General features: G+C 34.0%; 1 protein-coding gene across 5 annotated transcripts; it reads left to right on the forward strand.

Moving 5' to 3' along the window:
- The first annotated feature begins 5,904 nt into the window (after positions 1 to 5,904).
- On the forward strand, positions 5,905 to 18,987 carry LOC104103696 (polyadenylate-binding protein-interacting protein 3-like). 5 transcript variants are annotated; one of them, XM_070177792.1, is made up of 15 exons: positions 5,905 to 6,108; positions 9,538 to 9,728; positions 9,793 to 9,939; positions 10,076 to 10,209; positions 10,458 to 10,648; positions 12,067 to 12,244; positions 12,351 to 12,584; positions 12,997 to 13,115; positions 13,274 to 13,343; positions 13,457 to 13,490; positions 15,870 to 16,189; positions 16,450 to 16,596; positions 17,777 to 17,869; positions 17,975 to 18,037; positions 18,627 to 18,987. In XM_070177792.1, exons 2-15 carry the CDS (start codon positions 9,596 to 9,598, stop codon positions 18,654 to 18,656), a joined length of 1,893 nt encoding a protein of 630 aa, XP_070033893.1. In that variant the 5' UTR covers positions 5,905 to 6,108; positions 9,538 to 9,595; the 3' UTR covers positions 18,657 to 18,987. The 5 variants fall into 5 exon arrangements, with proteins under 5 accessions (XP_070033893.1, XP_070033897.1, XP_070033894.1 ...); XM_070177796.1 differs by having other exon boundaries at positions 17,987 to 18,037; XM_070177793.1 differs by lacking the exon at positions 5,905 to 6,108 and adding an exon at positions 6,129 to 6,271.
- Positions 18,988 to 20,756: the final 1,769 nt, after the last annotated feature.

The raw sequence follows: 20,756 nt of genomic DNA on the forward strand, positions 1-20,756 counted from the left end.
TAAACAGAAAAATCAAGCATATGAGATTTTTCATCCTTTAATATTTTTATCTAATAATTCACAATATATGTGTATATCAAATAATATTAATTTAAACAAAGAATACAATTTACACAAGTAATTCATGCTTTGAGTCCTAAACTACCCGGACTTTAGCATTAATAGTAGCTACGTACGGACTCTCGTCACCTCGTGTGTATGTAGACCCCACAATTAGCAATAATTATTTAATTTTTAATCACCTATGAGGTAATTTTTCCCTCACAAGATTAGACAAGAGACTTACCTCGTCTCAAAGTCCACTTTCCGATTATCGCGTCGCGTAAAATTCTCGATTCAATGCCGAAAAATCCAAAACTATTCAAAAGTTATATAAAATAATTAATATATGTTCAATATTTCGAAATTCATCTATTAAATAAATTACCTTGTCCAAAATGGTAAAATTCTTAAAATTCACCTCGGGCCCACGTGCCCGGATTCTGGAAATTTTTGGATAAAAATGTTACCCATAATCTCAAGAACTCAAATATATAATTTCTACCCAATTCCATAACTATTTTTGTGGTTAAAATTTTATTTTTATAAAAAACTAGGTTTTTCACCTAAAAAAATAATTTTTAAGATTTACTAGTTATAATCCACTTATAATCTATGTATTTAACTCAAGGAGTGTGAAATTAACTTACCTTTCAATTGCTAGTTGAAACCCCCTTCTCAAAAGCTCTGAAATCGCCCGAAAATGGAGGAAAAATGGGCTCAAAATGTCTGAGCCCCGACTTTTTAACCATTCTGCCCAGACAGATTTTTCACACCTGCGGAAGGTGTTCGCACCTGCGGCTTTCGCATCTGCGGAAAAGCCTCGCAGGTGTGAGATTTTTTCCTCTTGGACTGGCTCCGCACCTGCGCCCAAAGGACCGCACATGCGCGTCCGCTTCTGCACCCAATTCTTCACATCTGCGATGGCCAGGCAGACCCTCCCTTTCGCACCTGCGGCTGGTGGCTCGCACCTGCGAGCTCGCACCTGCGGCTGACCATGCGCAGGTGCGATCATACCAGAAGCTGGAAGCTTCAGCTCTTTTTCAAAATTCCAAAATTGATCTGAGCCTTGTCCGATTAACACTCGGGGCCCCTGGAGCCCCGTCCAAACATACCAACATGTTTGAAATCATAAAACGGACTCGCTCGAACTCACGGAACGTGTAAAACAACATCAAATCTAAGAATCATACCCCAAACCAAATTGAATCAAATTTAAGAACTTCAATTTACTTCCAATACGCCGAAACGTACTTAAACTATCCGCAATGACACGAAATTTTACGTACAAGTCTTAAATCACTATATGGAACTATTCCTAAACTTGGAATTCCAAACAGACTTCAATTTCTCAAAAACCTACTCCAAACCAGATTTAAATAACTTTAAACTTTCAAATAGTTGATTTTTACTATTAAGCGTCAAAACGCTCCCGGGTTATCCAAAACCCGATTCGGACATACACCCAAGTCTAAAATCATCATACGAACCTATTGGAACCGTCAAATCCTGATTCCGGGATCGTTTTCTCAAAATGTTGACCGAAGTCAAACTTGTCCATTTAAAGCTAACTTAAGGAACCAAGTGTTCCGATTTCAACCCAAACGCTTCCAAATCCGAACCAACAATTCCCGCAAGTCATAAATTAATAAAACCATATTCGGGGAGTTTTATTTTAAGGAATAGGATTCTAAAAGTTAAAATGACCGGTTGTGTCATTACATTTCTACCTTCCAGTAAACACATGTTCCATTAGTTCCAGTATTGTAGGGTATTTTAAGAAATTCTTGAAGCAAATTGTAGGGTACGCTTCCAAAAACTAATTGTTTGATTATGTAAGGTAACATTTTAATCGCTTCCTAAATATTAGTATTTTTACTTAGTTCAATAAGGAAAGATTTAATAACCAAAATTTTAGTTGATTTTAAAGTCCTAAATTATTAGAAAAATAATTAAATTATAACTTTGTCCAATATGAAATTTGATTTTAAGGGGTAAAAAAGGCAAACGACATTTCGCTAAAGGCCTTCGTGCTTTTAATATAGTATAGATTATTAATGATCTTAAATAAGCATTAAATAAGATTTTCAAGGCGATATTTTTTTAAAAAAATATTGGTTGATATATTGGAATAATGTTTTAAAAATATTTTTTGAATATGTTCGAATTTGAAAGCGGGTATTTTTTTCTCCCCTCAGAAAACTGCAATATTTTTTCAAGTGAAGTGCGTGTTCATACTCAATTTTAATTTTAAAATTATTTTTTTTACTTAACTTCAAAAATTACTTTCTTTTCAAATCTCACACTTTTATGTTCAAATGCTTAAACCACAATAAAATAAAATAAAGTTAGTGGGTGTTTGGACATAAGAATTGTAAAATTTTGAAGAAAAAAAGTAAAATTCTTTTTCAAGTGAAAATGATATTTGAAAATTAGAGTTGTTTTTGGAGATGAATATAATTTGGAGCTGTTTTTTAATTTTTGTGAGTGATTTGAAGCGAAATTTTTGAAAATATCTTTTTGAAGTTTTCGAAAAAATTCGAAATTCAATTTCAAGTCAATTTTAAAATTTTCATGTCCAAACACTATTGTACCTAATTGCTATAGTCGTATGATTCGTATTTTGAATTTATTAGTACTGCTGCTTGATCCCCTTGTTTCATTTTGCGTGATCTCTTGAAACTTGTTAAGTAATGATCTTTAAAAAAATGTGTGCTCTTTAAAACTTTGTGACGAAGAGATATATTTAAAAATATAGTTTAAAATAATATGATTGTTGTAAAGGAGTAACTACGGTTCACAGCTTTTGTCTAAACCAAACAGGCTATCAATTATTTGGTTTTGATTTTCAAAGAAAATTTCCATAATTATCTCAAGCTAATATAGTCTCATAAAATAAATAAGTTAATTTTATATTTGTTTTATGCGGTTTATACGGTTTAGATTTTAGACTACCTTAGTAGAGTAGCGTGTATAAATTTGAAATATTTTACACTAGTGGTCTTTAATAAATACCTATTACCTAGGGTAACATAATATATGACCCACCTTAAAAAAATGAAAATTCGATTGAGAAAAAACAAGTTCATGCAAATTATATCTATTCAAAAAGAATTTTTTTACAGAATTATTAAAGAAATAACTTTTAATATTTACATCAGCCCCAATTCAAAACTTTGGCTGCCCAATATTTTTTTACATGTTATAAAATAAAGACAGTAAAGTAAAGACAAGTATAGAGAGAAACTGATATATTATTCAAACTTCAAACTTATGTACATAATAAACTGAAAACTCCTCTATTTATAGAAGAAAGGAAGCAGCTGCGAGACTTTTCAGGAAGCAGCTGCAAGGCTTTTCTTTAGCTGCTTGTAAGCTGTCTGCATGAGCTGCTTGCAACCTGCCTGTTTAATAAGAAGCTGCTGTAAATTATTTCATTGAGCTGCTTGCAACCTGTCTGCATCAGCTGTTTGTAGATAAATTTCAACAGAGTACTAAATAGAAAATTATCTATAGCGGAGTAATAAATGAACATCCACAATATAATTATTTTCATAACATTACAGAATTATTAAAGAAATAATTTTTAATATTTACATCAGCCCCAATTCAAAACTTTGGGTGCCCAATAAACACTATACAACAAAGCAAGTAAAGAGTAACCAAAAAGAGTCCAGCAAAACAATGATGGACCTGGGAAACTTGGAAGGCGGCAACATGGAGAGTCGAATCCTATCAAATGGGGCCCACCAGTGCAGACAAATAACACGTGTGTGCAGTGATAAGAAAGATAGACCGTAAATTCCCAAGATACCCCAAGCTCCTCAACTCTCCCTTATTAATAGTAGAGTACAAAAAAACTGAATACATATTGACACTTAAACTTGCACAATTTTTCATTTAGACACTTAAAATTAAGGGGTTCATGTTAAGCATTTATACTACTCGAAACGTATTCCAATTAGGCACTTCTTTGACAATTAGCCAAACTTACAAAATGTATACAATGTACTCGCTGCTGACATGGCATATGACAGAAAAAAGGACATATCATCTTGAGTAAAAAAAAAGGAAAAACTATTTTAAAATCTATTTAGTAAACAAAATAAAATAACATTCTCAAAAAGAAAAAAAACTTTAATTTACACCCAATCAGAAAATGACACATTATTAACAAAAGAAAAAATAAAAAAAAGGACACAGTGGTGTTGTGAAAATTATTTTTGGTGTTCTTCACTATCTTGATATGTGTTCTTGCTCTAGCCACGATTGTAATCTAAAATTTCAAGAGAAACTCCTTCAAGTTTGTTATAACTTCAGCTACAAATTCCTCACGAAGACCCGAAGACAACCCCAATATTAATTTCTCAATTTTTCATCAAATCAAGCAACCCATTTTAAACCTTCAAGCCTTCTTAAAGACCCCATTAATGGTGTTTTTGACTTCAAATGAAGAATATGGTTTCACTTCGGTTTCAATCAACTGGGATGATTGTTGGTTCAAACTTTCGAATTAAATTAATGGTGGAAGCACAATAATGGTGGAAGTAGGGGAGACAATGATGAAAGTGATGGTGGAGAGAAAGAAGAACAAGAAAAATGAAGAAAGAAATAAAAAGGGAAAAAAGAAGATAAAATCTGTCTTTTGGGCTATTCACGCGCCTATATTGGGTGAAAGTCACTCTATGCGCCAACTGAGCAAGAAGTGTCTAAGTGGAACAAGTTTCAAATAGTATCAAATAGTATAAGTGTTTAATAGAAATACCCATAAATTTAGGTGTCTAAATGAAAAATTGTTTCAATTTTAAGTGTCTCTGCATGTGTTCGGCCAGTAGAAAAATAAGAGGAAAAATACGCAAAAGATAAGAACGACGGTCCCAAATAATAGATGGAACAGATGATTATTATTACAACAGAATTATTATTATTTTTCTCAATGATGTACCAAGCTCATAGGATGATAGGAAGCCATGTGAGTGCCGACTTGCTGTCTTCAAATTGCATTATTTAATTTATTTTACAAATATATCCATATTTATTTACGACAAAATACGAGTACAAATGTTGTATTTGTATCTACTAATTAGAAATCTTGATCCGCCATTATGGGAAGCTATGTTGCTCTACACATAACATGTTTGCATTCGTATATTTCAAGTGAAAATAAAAAGTTACAGCTAAGAGATAAATGGAGTTAATTAGAAGAAGAAAAGCACCTGAAAATGAAATTCATCAGCATGACATTACAGACGATGATGATGATAAGAAAACTAAGAAGAGTAACATTAGAACAAAACAGAAATGGTCATGTATCGATAGTTGTTGTTGGTTTGTAGGATGCATATGCACAGTGTGGTGGATTTTGTTATTTTCATACAATGCAATGCCAGCGTCTTTTCAAAATCACAAATTAATGTAGTTTTTAATATATCATGCCATTTAAAAAATAATTAAAAATAACTAGCTAAACATAATAAGTGGATTAGTAGTCTAAAAAATAAATCAAATAACCTTCTATAACAAATTAAACTTTAAAGATTAGTGTAAAGTTTCATTACACAGTTAACTTATATTTACAAGAAAATAAAATAAAAAGGAATATCGTTTACACTTATATTGTCGTTTTAGTAAAATCTTAATTAGAAAAGTTATTTTAGTTTACTTATTACTAATGCTTATATTGTTTATTTTTTATTCTGTCTCCTATAAAATAATATATAAATTTTTGCATAACATAAAAATAAAATACAAATGATGTATAAACAATAGTAAATTTTGTGTTTAGTCCTGCCAGTCAGTCTTTATTGTATTTTATCTAAACATTGCAAATTGTAAATTAGTAAAACGGAAAAATACAGAAGATCTTTAGGGGGAGGCATCATAATGTACTCCGTGTAAGAGAAGAACCCATTTTTGCAATTTGGGCAATTTCAGTTTTCTCGGTGGCGGTAGACGCGGTGTGACTTCTTCAGCCTTTCCAATTCCGTTGACATAAAACGGCGTCGTTTCTAATCAAATTTAATTCTCTTTGCTAGGATCGCAACATTCTCTCTCTCCCCATCTCTCTTTGTAAGTCTCGTCTTCCTTATCTACATCTGTATTAATGGATCACCTAGTTTGGATCGCACAAGAAAATGGGTCTAGGGTTTAGAATTGAGCTCAGAAAAAAGTTCCTTTTTTTACTTCAGATTTTGTAAAGTAGCTACAAAAGCTATGATTTTCAATCGAGTAGGTAATTTTGGATTAGCTCTTATTGCGTTGATTACTTGTTTGGAAAATTGGGCGCTTTAGAGAACATTTTGTATGGATTATGCTGTTTATTCTTGCTAATTAGCTCTTATTGTTGTTGTATGTTAACTAGCAATTGTGAGCTTGTAGACTCCAGTTATCACTTGGTATGATTATGTATAGCACAGTAAAAGAAAGAAAGAAATAAAGAGCTAAAAGATACTGAATGCAGGTTGGATAGAAGACTTTAGCTTGAGTTTTCACTGAATGGAAAATAGATTCATTGGCAAGTTGGTCTGTCAATATTTTTGAAGTCGGGCTTCCCTTTTCTGGGAAGTGTTCTAAGTTCTGATCTGTATTGCACGTTCATCACTGTTCCTTTGTACTTCTATTACTTCAATATTTGACTGGAAAAGTTCATCATTTAAAAGCTTAAGAGCGATTGAGGTTTTAGTTAAGTTCATAATTGTTCCTTCACCAAGTCTCTGATCTAATGATCTTGAGCTTATCAATGAAATCCCTGCTCAATTATAGGAAGAAAGCACTCTGACCTTGAGCTTAAGTTCATTTACCTCCTCTAAATCAAGTATAGAAATGCTAATAAAGTACTGTTTCGAAAAGAAAGTATATAGATGATAGAGGTAATGTTTTTTCACAAATTTCTTAGAACAATCTGCTACGGTTTTAGTGAGTTAAACTTTTATTGCCTTGTTAATTTGAATCTCATTGGACATATATGTTATTTTTTTAAAGATGGAACATATAAGTCATTTTAGCTTAGTGTCAAGTTAAGAATGATACTTTATTCCTTTTTTCTTTTGATCAAGTAAGCAGTAATTCTATTAATACCGGGGAAAAACTCCCGTACACAAGAAGTATACAAAAGATGGAGAACCTATAAGTATAAATGGTTCTCTACAAAAGACATCCATCCTTCAATACATATAGGAACAACACTGGTGCACTAAAAAGATATTAAAGATAAACGACTATTCTTCAAACGTTCAAAATCATGCTCAATTCCTTTAAAAGATCTGCTATTTCTCTCTATCCACACCATCCACCTTAAAGCTAACCGACATGGTCCATACTAACCCAGACCATCTCAGAATCTCCTACCATAGTCATGATGCTATCTGGCAATGCAATAGAAGGTGGTCCACATCTTCTCCCAAATCTTTGCACATGACACACCTACTAACATAGGAGATCCCCCTCTTCTTCGAGTTTTTGGTAGTCAAAATCACTCCTCTAGCCACCAACTATACAAAAAAACACACCTTTCTTGGCGCCTTGAGAATCCAACTGATAATATATTCTATTTATGATAATTGATATATCAAGTTAGAAAAATGCACCCAAATATTTACCAATCCTGTAATTCTAAAGCTACTTATACATAAATACATATACGTACGTGTGTGTGTGTGTGTGTATTCCGTTTGGTCTATCTTAAGCATCAGAAGTGAGGCTGGGTTTTGCTTCTGCACCCAAGGGTGTGGTCTGACCCAGCGGTCAATGAGATGAAACATTGGAGAGGGTGTTTCTGCCCATTTGCCTAAGTCTTGGGTGGCAGAGCTACCATGTGTTTGTGCTGGTGGGAGATAACATGCATTTGTGGGAATATCAATCTAAGCCAGACACCACCATTTAAAAATAAAATATGGGGGTTACAGTCTGGAACTAACACTTCTTTTGTGCTATTTTATGTGATATAATTTGGCTTTCAGGTCAAGCTAATCAAATGTTGAATTTAATGTGCTGTCGGTTGAACTTGAATAATGGAAAATTACAGTAAAAATTATTTTGAAGGTGATGATTATATTGTAAGCATTTTTGTCAAATATGGAAAGATAGTGATGAAATAAAAAGGTTTGACAGTCATAAGTCGAACTCTGCCAAATAAGTTGCCCCTTGATGCACTTACATCAACTCTCAGAGCTTTTGCAGGACATAATAGTCCTTTTCCAGATTCGTTGGTCCTTTTATTTTTTGTGTATTTTAGAGTACAAATTGCATATTGGATATAATTTGTGGAAAGCCATCTTCTTGTTTAAAGCTTTCTCTTCCAGTACATTTCTTGTATACAAGAGCTCTCCTTTTCTTTGGAAATAAATACTTAAAGTGGGGGGCGGAGGGATAACTGTTGTGTTTCGTTTTCATCTATGAATCTACAGTTTTTCTGTAATCTACTTGTGTTAGTGGAGTTTTTGTGGTTAGTTACTTAGCCCCTGGATCATATTTTTTGACATATGCAACTTCTGCTGTAGTTGGTAATTGTAATCTTGATCGCGTAAAACAAGGAAAAGGATAATCCTGTTGGTGTTTCTCTAGGATAACATACTTCTGTCAGTATCATAAGGATGCCTTGGGTCATTTCTATTAGTAGGTCAAAATTGTGCTAGTTGGTATTGAACAGTTAATTCCTTAAAGTTATGGATGCCATTCATATGGTCTCTGTGTGTATGTATGTTTAGGATGTTTCTTTGCTCGCTTCTATGTCACAATTGGATAAGATAGAAGTGACTATTTCAAGATGTTAAAAAGTTTTAGTCATTGCTTGGAATCAAAATGAAACAGCACCCAAATCTAGGTTATAGAAATGCCAAGTATTTTTGGAAGTGATTAGAACATTGGCTTTACTTTGGTTCTCATCCAATACATCTTGTGATGAACCTAAACAATGTGGTTTAAGTACTCCGAATAACATTATGTGTAGAATCCAGCAAGATTAACCTATACTTTGCTATCCATTTCTAACAAAGAATAGTGGTCATTTTTTGTTGAGGTTTTGTCTTATCATAAATATTACATATCTCTTTAACATTTAATTCCGATATTATTAGTTATCTCTCTAAGCAGTATATATTAGGCTGGTTGAAGTTGTCCATCTGTGAAGTTATATGAATTCATTTCAAAAACTCTCTATTAGTCGTAAGAGAAATTAAGGGTCTGCATCTATTAACATGTAATTCTCACCTTGCATTGCAGAGGACACTGCCTTCTATTTTACTTTGAATCTTGTTAATCTCAGTTCAACAAAGTGCATTTACGCCTAGCTATTGTTCAAAAGATGCAATATTTTCGCATTCTATACTTCTTGTTTCTGGTTTGTTGGTAACAGCTGCTGGAAGATTCAGGTCTTGATTGTCGCCTTGGTGTGTACTGTGCAGTTTTGTACTTTGCCAAGATTGCAAAAAAAGATGCTTCTTTTACATTTCCATCTTTGCAGTAAGGGTTATTTGTTTATAGGAGTGTTGTCTTCTGCAGTGTATAGACTGAACCCGAGCTGAACTGCATCTCACCTATAAACACATTTTTGAGGACGATGCAGCAGCCTGTGCAGCCAAGGCCTTCTGCCAATGGATATGGCCGTCGTAAAGTTGAAAAAGAAATGGGTACTAGGTTGGAGAGTGAAGTTCAATCTGGAAAAACTACTTCCCGTCAATTTGCTGGTGTAGGTGAGAACCGCTGACTTAGAATTATCCATGATTTCTTCCCTAGGTCTAACTCCAAGTGTTCCAGGTAAAGGGGGAGCATATCAAAGCCCGTCACGTGATCGACTAATTTATTTAACTACTTGTCTTGTTGGACATCAAGTGGAAGTACAAGTGCTGGACGGATCTGTGTTTTCTGGGATACTTCATGCAGCAAACACTGAAAAAGATTCTGGTATGTTAGAATTAGAAAAATTAAATTAGACTGCAGTATTTTCTTTGGGGTATTAATTAAAGACTCAAAACATTGTTTGACATATTTTTAACTATTTTATATTAAACATCAGCTTTTTTACCTTCACCTGGCACAGGTATTATTCTGAAAATGGCCCATTTGATAAAAGATTGTACAGAGGGAATGAAGAGTACTTCTGAAACTTTTAGCAAGCCTCCATCAAAGACTCTAATAATCCCGGGTAAAGAGTTTGTGCAAGTTACAGCAAAGGTTTGTATGCAACTACTATAATTCTTTCTGGCAATTACTTTATGCACCGTCAACAAAAACAATTCTTTAAATAATCAACCAAACAAATCAGGCCACATTATATGACGGTGATGGTCTTTTCATGGAAGACCTTTATATATCATTTCTAATTAATTTTTGACTCAGATTGTTGTCACTTTTTATCATCTCTTTTTAAACTGGTACAGTAGATTTAATTATACTGATGATGCTCTATTGCTTTGGAGTAGGGTGTGCCTGTAACTTTAGATGGCTTCAGAACAGAATTCATGCTGGAAAAGCAGCAGGAACTTTTGACAGATTCATGCATTTCACAATCTCGGCATAATGAGGTAGCGCGGCAGTTGGAACGCTGGGTACCTGATGATGATGCTCCTGAATGTCCTGAACTAGAAAATATATTTGATGGCCATTGGAATAGGTTGTTAGCTCACATCATTTCCTTTGATTGTTCGTGGATTTATTTATTAGCTATTTGTAGTTCTCTATACAATAGTTAATTTGATAGTATCTCAAAGTAGTTAACCTGCGACTTATGAGCTATGATGAAATTAATAGCAAAAAATTGAGCATGTATTATCAACTTCTTATAGAATTATCCTGTGCTCTTGTGGAAACTGAGTATAAATGTGGTTAAAAGAAAAGAACTCTCTGCATACTTCTAGTGGGATGGTTATGTTGATTGTTCTTGAGCATCATATTCATATAGGCCCACAATATCTGGCATCCATGCAGATTTAGTCGAAAGTTGGACAGAATGGAACGGAAAGATCCGTATAGGTGACACACGCTAGCAGGATTAAGGCTTGGTCTTGGTGTTATGCTTACATTAGGTCCAGTGCTTTTAAGAGTCTTTTTAGTGATTTAGTCCACTTAGATATGCTTGTTAGTAGGAAATATAAATTCTAGCATAGAGAACCCCAAATTTTTGAATGTTCGAATGAAATGGGTCTAAATAGAGCAAATGGATAGTGAGAATTCATATTCCAATTATTCCATTTGTGGGATTGGGGCGTAATTGTATTTTCTTGGTCCCGTCCCTCATTCATACTTCTTACATCATTTGTCTCACTGCTTCTCTTTCTATCTGGCTCTATGTCATTTTCCTATCCGGAACATATTCCTCCTTTGTCGTTGAAGTGTTGTTTGTGCAATTTCTCCTTATAGACATCCCTTTTTCTCTAAAGCTAAGTAAATATGAATTCATTTATGCTGAACTAAGACATTGGGTTGGACTGCGCCAAACGTTAGCACTGGAAAGGTTCTTATGGTTTAATTGTTATTTTGTTTCTGAATCATATTTCAAGTCACTTCAACTGTTTTTGGAGCAGAGTATTTCTTGGTGGAAAGGGTTAATCCCTCCTGTAGCTCTTTTTTTATATCCCTCCTGTCTACATCACACCCTTGCGGTGCGGCCCTTCCTCGGACCTTGCGTGAATGCGGGATGCTTTGTGCACCGGGCTGCACTTATGTGGGTAATCAGTAATCACCAAAAGGAGGAAAAAGATGTCTTTCCCTGGTCTAAAGATCTTGTCTACTTGTAGCAGATTGTTGCATGTTAATTCAGGAGGAGTGCCCCTTTCTTGTACGATACAAAATAAATTTCACTCAATTACATTACCAGTGTCCCTTTGTGTTCTATATGATGAAAGATGAATGCATAGAATGGTCTGCTTGATTTATTCTGTCTCCAATTTATTAGTAACACATGGTCTATTAGACTCTCTTTGTCCAATGTTATTACCTAATTGTAAAATTTGCATGTCTAGACAAGCCATCTTCCGATGATTTTTGTAGTTGCTTCAACTCATACACATTTACAATGTGTGTGTTTGTTAGGGGCTGGGATCAATTTGAAGCCAATGAAACACTGTTTGGAGTAAAAAGCACATTTAATGAGGAACTTTATACGACAAAGCTTGAGAAAGGTCCTCTGATGAGTGAGTTGGAAAAAGAAGCTCTAAGAATAGCTAGAGAAATTGAGGGTGAGGATACACGTGATCTTCATCTAGCAGAGGTGGGATAATTGCTTTCTTTTAATTGGAACCCTTGGTTTCTTAGAGATCTTTCCCTGATTCTTCCATTCTAATTGAGTTGCATTTTTTGGAATTTCCTCTTCATAGGAGAGAGGGATTCAACTTCATGGGAACCTAGAAGTTGATGAGGAAACCAGGTTTTCTGCAGTTGTTAGAGAGGTTGATGATAGCGGTTATGACGACTGTGAGGACATATTATTGGATTCACGTAATGACGAAACATTTCAAGGTGTATCTAGTACTATGGGCAAGTTATCTACTGACAAGAGCAGTAGGAAAATTAGTGATGGTGCACAAGTGTCATCAGGATCTTCCTCCATGGTATAAGTTTGTTCAAATACATTCATTATTCTATGGGAAAATTGTTCATATGTGGTACTGGGGCTTTTTTCCTTCTATGGGTGTATTTTGGGTTCTGTTCGTGTAACTTGTAATTTCTTATTATGAAATCCAAGGCACTAACTTATGATATGGATGACAAAAGAAGTCTATCGTCATACTTCTGCTAGTCAAATATCTCTAGCTAGTTAGAAAATATTCATTGGTTAGTTAAAGTCTACTAGTGCTGGTGAATATGAGAATTATCCATGTATTAGACCAAGCACTTTCAGAGTGAGTTATGTGGTTTAAGAGCCTATAAATGATACCTTTGCTTCTATGTACTTGATTATAGTTTGACATAAGTCTAATTATATGACGTCTTCTAGTATTTCTGTGCCTATCTTGTCTGAAGGATGAAGTGCAATCTTCCCAGTTAAGTACCAGCAGGGATCTCTATCAGACTTGTTATGATGATCATGCTAAACAGTCATCGGCTGAAATTGTTCCTAAAGGTGCCTCTATCTTAAACAGGTTTGCTATTAATCATTCCTTTCTGCCATGGTGATTCTTTTTATCCCCTTAGGCTGTGAAGTCTATATTCTGGTATCATGACTGCTATTGTTTTAATAGATAAATAGCCTTGTTAATGATCTCATTTATCATCTCTCTAACTGAAATTATCTTTTTAGGGGACTCAAAGCCCTGTTTAGTGAGCATGCTGGGGCAAATTGCAATAACGAGGATAAAAGAAATCAAATGGTTAGCTAATCTCTGACTAACATAATGCTTATTGCTTTCATTTTACTTATTAATGTTCGTCTTCTTTTGCTTGGAAATTTTTTCTTATGGTTGGTGTTCGTTGTTTCATGTAGATAACTGAAGAAGCTCAAATGTCATTACCGGAAGGTGAGCATGTCTTCTGCTGCTGGAGTAGTATCATTTTTCATGCCAACTCATGTGAATGGAATTTTTTAATTATGTTACATTGAAAATAGTGGACTCTTTGCCAACAATATTTGCAATTTTCATTTATTTTGGCTAATTTATCTCTGTAATATGTGGGGCTTTTGCCTTGTTTCACGTATTATTTGCATTATCATCAGTACTATAAAGAGCAAAAAATATTTGGAATAACAGTTTTTTTTGGTGGGGTGGGGAGGGGAGGGGGAGGGAGAGGGGGGTGTTATAAAGATGCTATTTTCTTTTGCAATTGGATGTATCAATTCATCTTTGTGTACTTCTAATTCAGGGCTGGATTGAATACTCCAACGGCCTCTTTAACACCCTCATACTAGAATTTCTAAAAATATTGATGTGTCAAACAGGTGATGGCACAATTAGTTCCTCGTCAATTGACCTCCAGTAACTTTTTAGATATTAACGTATGGTATTCCAAGATGCTAAAATATACTCAGGCATAAAAGCAAGCAGCTACATAATTGCAAGTGAAGGAACCAGAACTTTTAGCTTTTAAAAGAAATGGGTTAGAAAATTTTACGATAAAACTTTCTCAAAATGGTAATCTGTGGCAAAGCGACAATGGAGGCTTTTTTATTAAGGGAAAAAATGGAGGTTATCTTTTGCAATTAAAATGCAAGTTTTGCAACAGAATTAGTGAAGTTACCTTTAATAATGATACATACCTTAAGATGTTAAAGGTACATTTAGGCATAAAAGAGAGTAACCAGTTGTACACAAAGAAAAGCGAAATTTGACCTGTTAAAAGAAAGAACAGAGATCTTTAATAATTGAACTTTCTTGAAATGGTAACTTGTGCAAGGAAACAGGTTATTTGTGCGTTTGGAATTCTGTAGAAGTGTGAAATACCAGTAAAACATGATGCATATTGCATACCTTGCTCTTGTAAAACTGTAAGCTTTTGGATCCACCTGATAAATTCTGGCTGTCGCAATGGCTCATTATCAAGTTTCAAGCCCCTAATTCAAAATGCAAAATGTACACTATATATAGATGGAGGTTACTGACTGTATAACTACAAAATCTTTCTTTTTTTTTTTTTTTGTAGGGGGTTGGGGGTTGGGGATAAAGTAGCATTGTTATGGGCTTTCATTTTTTTAATTTACTATCTACAATTTATCTAGTTAGTTAATTTCAAGTTTTGACCTTTTGTGTGCTGATGGTTAAATTGCTTCATCGAACTTGATCTATTGCTCTCTCTATGCAGTTGACCAAGAATAATTAGGTTATCCTATTAATGTGCTTTTTAATGGAAAATGTAAAAGTGGTAACACCGAATTAACTTTTTGTTATTTTGTATTGAGTAAACATTGGCAGATCTGATTTTGTGCTAAGTTCTATTCCAAATTTGTGTTCATTATTGTAGCTTGCTAATTAATCTCTTCAGTTTCTTGCTCGAAATAGCCAGTGTTATCAAAAGCGCGCTTAAGCCCTAAAGCGAGGGTCAAAACATGTCGAGCGCTACGCCTAGCTTAACGGGCGCTTCCGTGTTGTCATCAAGGCTCTAAGGCATACTTTTCCTTGCTAACGAGCGTAATATTGAAGAGGCGACACTAAACAATTAATATTTCACTTTATCGTAAATTTTCTTCAATTTCTTTGTCCATATATTTGGTATTCATGCTTATAGATATTAGTCATGTACTACACATACATATTTGTAGTTTTTCTCTGTTTGTGCCTTTCTTCATTAAAGCCCACGCTTTATTTGCGCTTCGCGCTTAAAGCCCCAACAGACCTTAGAGTTTTTTTGCGCTTTTCGCCTTTGATAACACTGGAAATAGCATTCCCTGGTCATTTTTGTTCTTAAAACTTAGTAGGATAATAGTTGTTATCTTGAAGAACGAACTGTATCTGCCCTAAGACTGTTGAGGATGTGCCTTGATGCTTCACTTAGAACAAAATAGCTGTGTCTATGTTCTGTCTGTTTCCTATGAAGCATGGTTCTAGGTAGCCTTTTCACAGATCTGATCTTCCACGTAGATGAAATGCTAATTGAGATCAAAGCACGCCCAAAGATACAATCTAGGTTTAACTTTGGTAACATTCACGTATATTGGTGTTCGTGCAATCAAATGATATAGGGTCCCTCAGAGATCCCTGTTAATGGTAAAATTTTAGGTTGATTAGGTTTTGCCTCACAACTCTCTAGTCTTGAAAATTGAGATTGAATTTGTGACTGAGGAACAAGATCTCTCATGCTTGTGCAAGAACAGTTGCTTGTGCCTTTGACAGTGCAAATTCAGCTATGTCAAAATGTCTGTTTCCCAACTTCCATTCTTGTTGATGTTAGGTTAACTCGTGCAGATTCAAAGTCTTCTTCAAGAATAAAGATGGATACCTCTGATAGGGGTAGATTGTCTTCAGACATCTCCGCATCGTGTGTTCATCCAGAGCGCCAGGATAAGATCCCAAGTTCTTCTAGAGAGAAGTTGGAGGGTGTGGTGTCTTCCAAGATTCAGGGGACTGCACAATCTGCTAATTCTCGTGTGCGACCTAGTAGTTCTGCTCTATCCACTTCTGATGAAACAGGTGCTGCCTCAACGTCAGCTGACAATGGATTATCACGAACCTCTTCTATAAATTCATTTTCGTTAGAAAAATCCACATTGAATCCACATGCTAAGGTAAGGACATTTTCTTAATATTTCTTTCCTCACAAGGTAGGGGTAAGGTCTGCGTACACACTACCCTACCCAGACCCCACAGTGTGGGATATTACTGGGTATGCTGTTGTTGTTGTTCTTTGTTCAACAAAATGACAACAACTATCATCATGCAATAATTTCCATAGTTCAATTGGAGTTATGCTGTTTAATTTTTGTCCCTTCCTTTAGCTAAACATCTACACGTTTATCTATTCTGCTTCTGTTGTATATTTTGTCAGGAATTTAAACTAAATCCTAATGCAAAGAGTTTCACCCCATCTCAATCACCTTTGAGACCTGCTTCGCCGGTGTCTGATAATTCCTTCTACTATCCAGCTGGTGTGACGACTGTCCCGCACATGCATGGCATGCCTGTTGGCATTGGAGTAAGTGATGCTTGTATAGTTTACTGTCAAGTGTTAATATAATGCCAAATTTGTTGAGACGCAAAATTTTTGTATGAATCTTATCTGGTATGCCTTTGCAAGTTAAAGCATGGTCGACTCTGTAGAGTCTGTATTACCATGTTATGTCTAGATATGTACTTATGTACTGTTCATCAGCGCTAGTTTGACTCGGTTATTTGGCTTATGCTGGTGGAAATATTATATATTTGGTCTAGTAACCTATTATTCCCTGGATCTCTGGTATTACTGGTATTATTTGCTTCCATTGTCTTATTACCTTGTTGCTATTGTTTCTCTATTGCTTCATTTTTACTGTTTTTGAGCCGAGGGTCTTTCGGAAACAGCCTCTCTACCTTCATAAGGTAGGAGTAAGGTCTGCGTACACACTACCCTACCCAGACCCCACTTGTGGGATTTCACTGGGCTTGTTGTTGTTGTTGTTGTTGGTCTAGTAACCTATTATGTAAAATCTGCAAGTGAATTTTCCTAAGAATGGTCATTTACATGAGTGGAGTAAATTAAGGATTCTTTGTCATTCGTAAAATAACACTTCTGTGATTGTTTACCCTTTGTTCTCATCTTCATGGTGTAACTGGAACTCCATTTGCTCTTGTAGTCAATTCTGGTAAAATATTGTACTTCTCTTGTCGTTTATAACTGGTGCTGTGTGTTCTTCGAGAATATTCATGCTTTTGATTTTGTGTCATCCTCTATTTTCTGGTATTACTGTTAAGCTCGGTTTGCCGTATGATCTGCCTATAGTTTAAAGAAACAAATAAGCAGGGAACTTGTTCTGTATGTGTCGTTACTATATTCTTTTCCATTTTCCTCCAAAGTACTCCTATTGTTCCTGTGGTAATAAGAGATGCAATGCTATAGAAGTTTAATCTTCATGGTCTTATGCTCCTCTTTCTCTTTGAACTACAACTTATGGAGTAATTTTAAGAAGCTGAAATTGCTTGTAACTGCTCTACTATTTTCATATTGTTAGAAGATAGCCGGTGAAGTTCACAAATCTTTTGAAACTGCTGTCACATTTTTGTGAAATATTTTTTCCCGTACTTTTGGGTGTTTCAACTAAAGATATGCTATTACTTGTTTTCCCTGTTCCACATTTTAATGCATTACTGAAAGTTTGCTAATCATGTATGCGTTGCAGGTTGGTGCATCATTTTCTGCACATCAGCCTGTTATATTTAATCCTCAGGCGACTCCTGTACCACAACCGTATTTTCATCCAAATGGACCACAGGTTCGTTAGTTTTTGGGTTATTATCGTATCTGCTTACTGATTCTTCTGCCATTATATTTGAAGTGCGTTTGAAAATGTGTCAACATTCTAATCTTCTTGATGCAGTATGGACAGCAGATGATGATTGGTCACCCTCGGCAAGTTGTCTATATGCCGAATTACCCCACTGTAAGAAATATTTTGTCATTTTACATTTATCTTTGTTGATCTTTACCAGTTTCGCTATTCTTCCCATTATTTTCAGCATTGATAAAAGTTCAAGTTGTGGGGAAAGCTTGCTGGATAAAGACCATAATTGTCCGGTAACACCAAAATAATGATTATTTTTACATGACAGCCCAAAGCTGTGGTCCGGTCTGTTGGCTGCTTCCTACATCAATCATACTTCATTTCTGATTAATGTGCTTGTACAATTGATTGCTTAATCTTATATTTGGCCAAATAACCCCTTTTGTGCATAATTAGACGGAGTACTTGAGAGTTGAGTTTTCTAATTGTATGAGAAATCTTTCTTGTTTCTAGCGAGAGCCAGAGCTCAATGTTTATTCATCCTGTCATGCATAATCTCTCTCTGTATTAAGTCTCAGTAGGTCATATAACAAACTAGTGGAACCTTAACTCTTTCTCTCTCTCTCTCTCTCTCTCTCTCTCTCTCTCTCTCTCTCTCTCTCTCTCTCTCTCTCTCTCTCTGGTAGTGAGTAAAAAAAACCAATGGACAGTGGCTCAAACTGACTGTTGCTTTATTGATACATGACAGGAAATGCCGTTTAAGGGAAGAGAGTATTAACCAGTTTGCTAACAATATCGCGTGGTGGGTTGACCCAATTTGCTGATGTAGAAAATAATTTCTGACGCTAGATGTTGTGGACCATTTATTGGTGAACGAGGTTCAGCTGGTTGATGAAGGTCTCCAAATGGTTTGATTAGAGCTCTTCCTTGTAGTGGAATTTCACCGACTCATAATCACAGATTTGTAAGCTTTCAGATTTACAGTCTCTCATGGAGTTTATTTACCGAGGTGTTACTTTGGTGTATTTCATATTTCTTCTCTTTGATCTGTATTCCTGATAATGTTTGTTGTTCTGTTATTTCAATACTATTTAGTGGACTTTTAGCTACTTATTGGTGGAAAAATAAACGAAGAAAGACGTGAAGAAGAGTCGACTTACACTGTGTGTTAAAGTTTAGTTTCATTTTCGTGGAAAATATACTCAAAAAGGAAGTTAATGCAAACTGATGAGACGCCCTCAAACTAACAGTTGGGCAAGTTTAATAACCTAGTCGAAGAAAAGCTTTAATTGCTAGGAGTATTATCTAATACACCCTTCGAGTTATCTCAGCGCATTTTTTGGAATTCTTTACTCATTTTCTTGGTCGAAGTGAATGCTGTTGGAAATTTAGATAGCTAAAAGAGTTGGTCCAAATCATCGGTCGAAATTCCTTAATGTTCTCTTGTAAACGAAAGGAACACATTATCAGTTCTTATGGTAAACCGCTATATAGCGCAACTTAAAATTAGGTAACTCATCTGCTTACAGGTAATAGTAGAATACAGTGCAATGTTCTACAAGACGAAAACGTTGGTTGCCTTGAGTTCCAATGGCTTTTCAATTTCAGGAAAGTCGACATTAAATTAAATGCACGATATTTCTTACGTCCTTGTATGAAGTTTTAAGAATTTACCATAAATAGGTTACGCAAAGATCCATTGGAGTTTCAAACATTGGGATAAAACATTGCCGTATGGTTGGGAAGAGTAATCGCCGCATAAAATTCAATATTGTACTAGTGTTAGAACCCGCGGATAATTTGACAAAATATTAATCTTATAAAATTATGATCTAATATATCATATTATTTTAATAAATATTAGTTATTATTTTATTATTTAATATAGTGTACATAAATATAATAAAATCTATACAAAATCAAAGGATACAAAGCACTATAGTAATCAAATAAATTATTTATTCCTTGTTTATTCTTTATTAAATTAGCAAGTACTTAGTACTATACATTTACTAATGTGATTTTTTATTAACTTGTCAATTGGCTTAATATTTTTATATCACTTCTGTTTTAATAGAACATAAGGAAATATTTTTTTATACTTATGTTATAATATTCAAAATTATTCAATTTTCTAAATTTATCAGTAATTTTAATGAGTGTTATTTATTTATTAATTAAAAATATAAATATTATAAAATTATCTTTATCCATCTCTTTTCGTACATTCTTTTCTAATATAATATTTGATTAGTATTCTCATTTTATATTTTACTGAAATTTTCTTATTATGGAAATATTATTTTTATACTTATGTTATATTGTTCAAAGTTCTTCAATTTTCTAAATTTATCAATAATTTTATTGAGTGTTATTTATTTATATTTTATTTATTAATTAAAAATATAAATATTATAAAATTATCTTTATCCCTCTCTTTTCATACATTTTTTTCTACTATAATATTTGATTAGTTTTCTCATTTTATATTTTACTAAAAATTTAAATAAATATAATTTTTTCCTAAATTATAATTTTTAATTCATCAAAAGTATAAAGAGATAAGCCTTTTATTATTTTTATAAAAAACCTACTAATATTTTTAATAATTAATAATTTATGTTTTATATATAATATATTATCTTATGTATAATATCCTAATAGTTTTTTTATATTTTTATATTTTTTATTATGAAATTATGAGTTCTATTTATTAAATAAATCTTCCTACATGAGAAATTTAAGTAGTATATATAGTATTCTTCCTTTATGACTATTTATTTATTATGACTTTAGTTATGTGTATATGTACGACTTTTCTCATAATAAATCTAACTATATATATATATATATATATATATATATATATATACACACA

This window comes from Nicotiana tomentosiformis, chromosome 6 (assembly GCF_000390325.3).
Source record: "Nicotiana tomentosiformis chromosome 6, ASM39032v3, whole genome shotgun sequence".
In the NCBI taxonomy this organism is placed as follows: domain Eukaryota; kingdom Viridiplantae; phylum Streptophyta; class Magnoliopsida; order Solanales; family Solanaceae; genus Nicotiana; species Nicotiana tomentosiformis.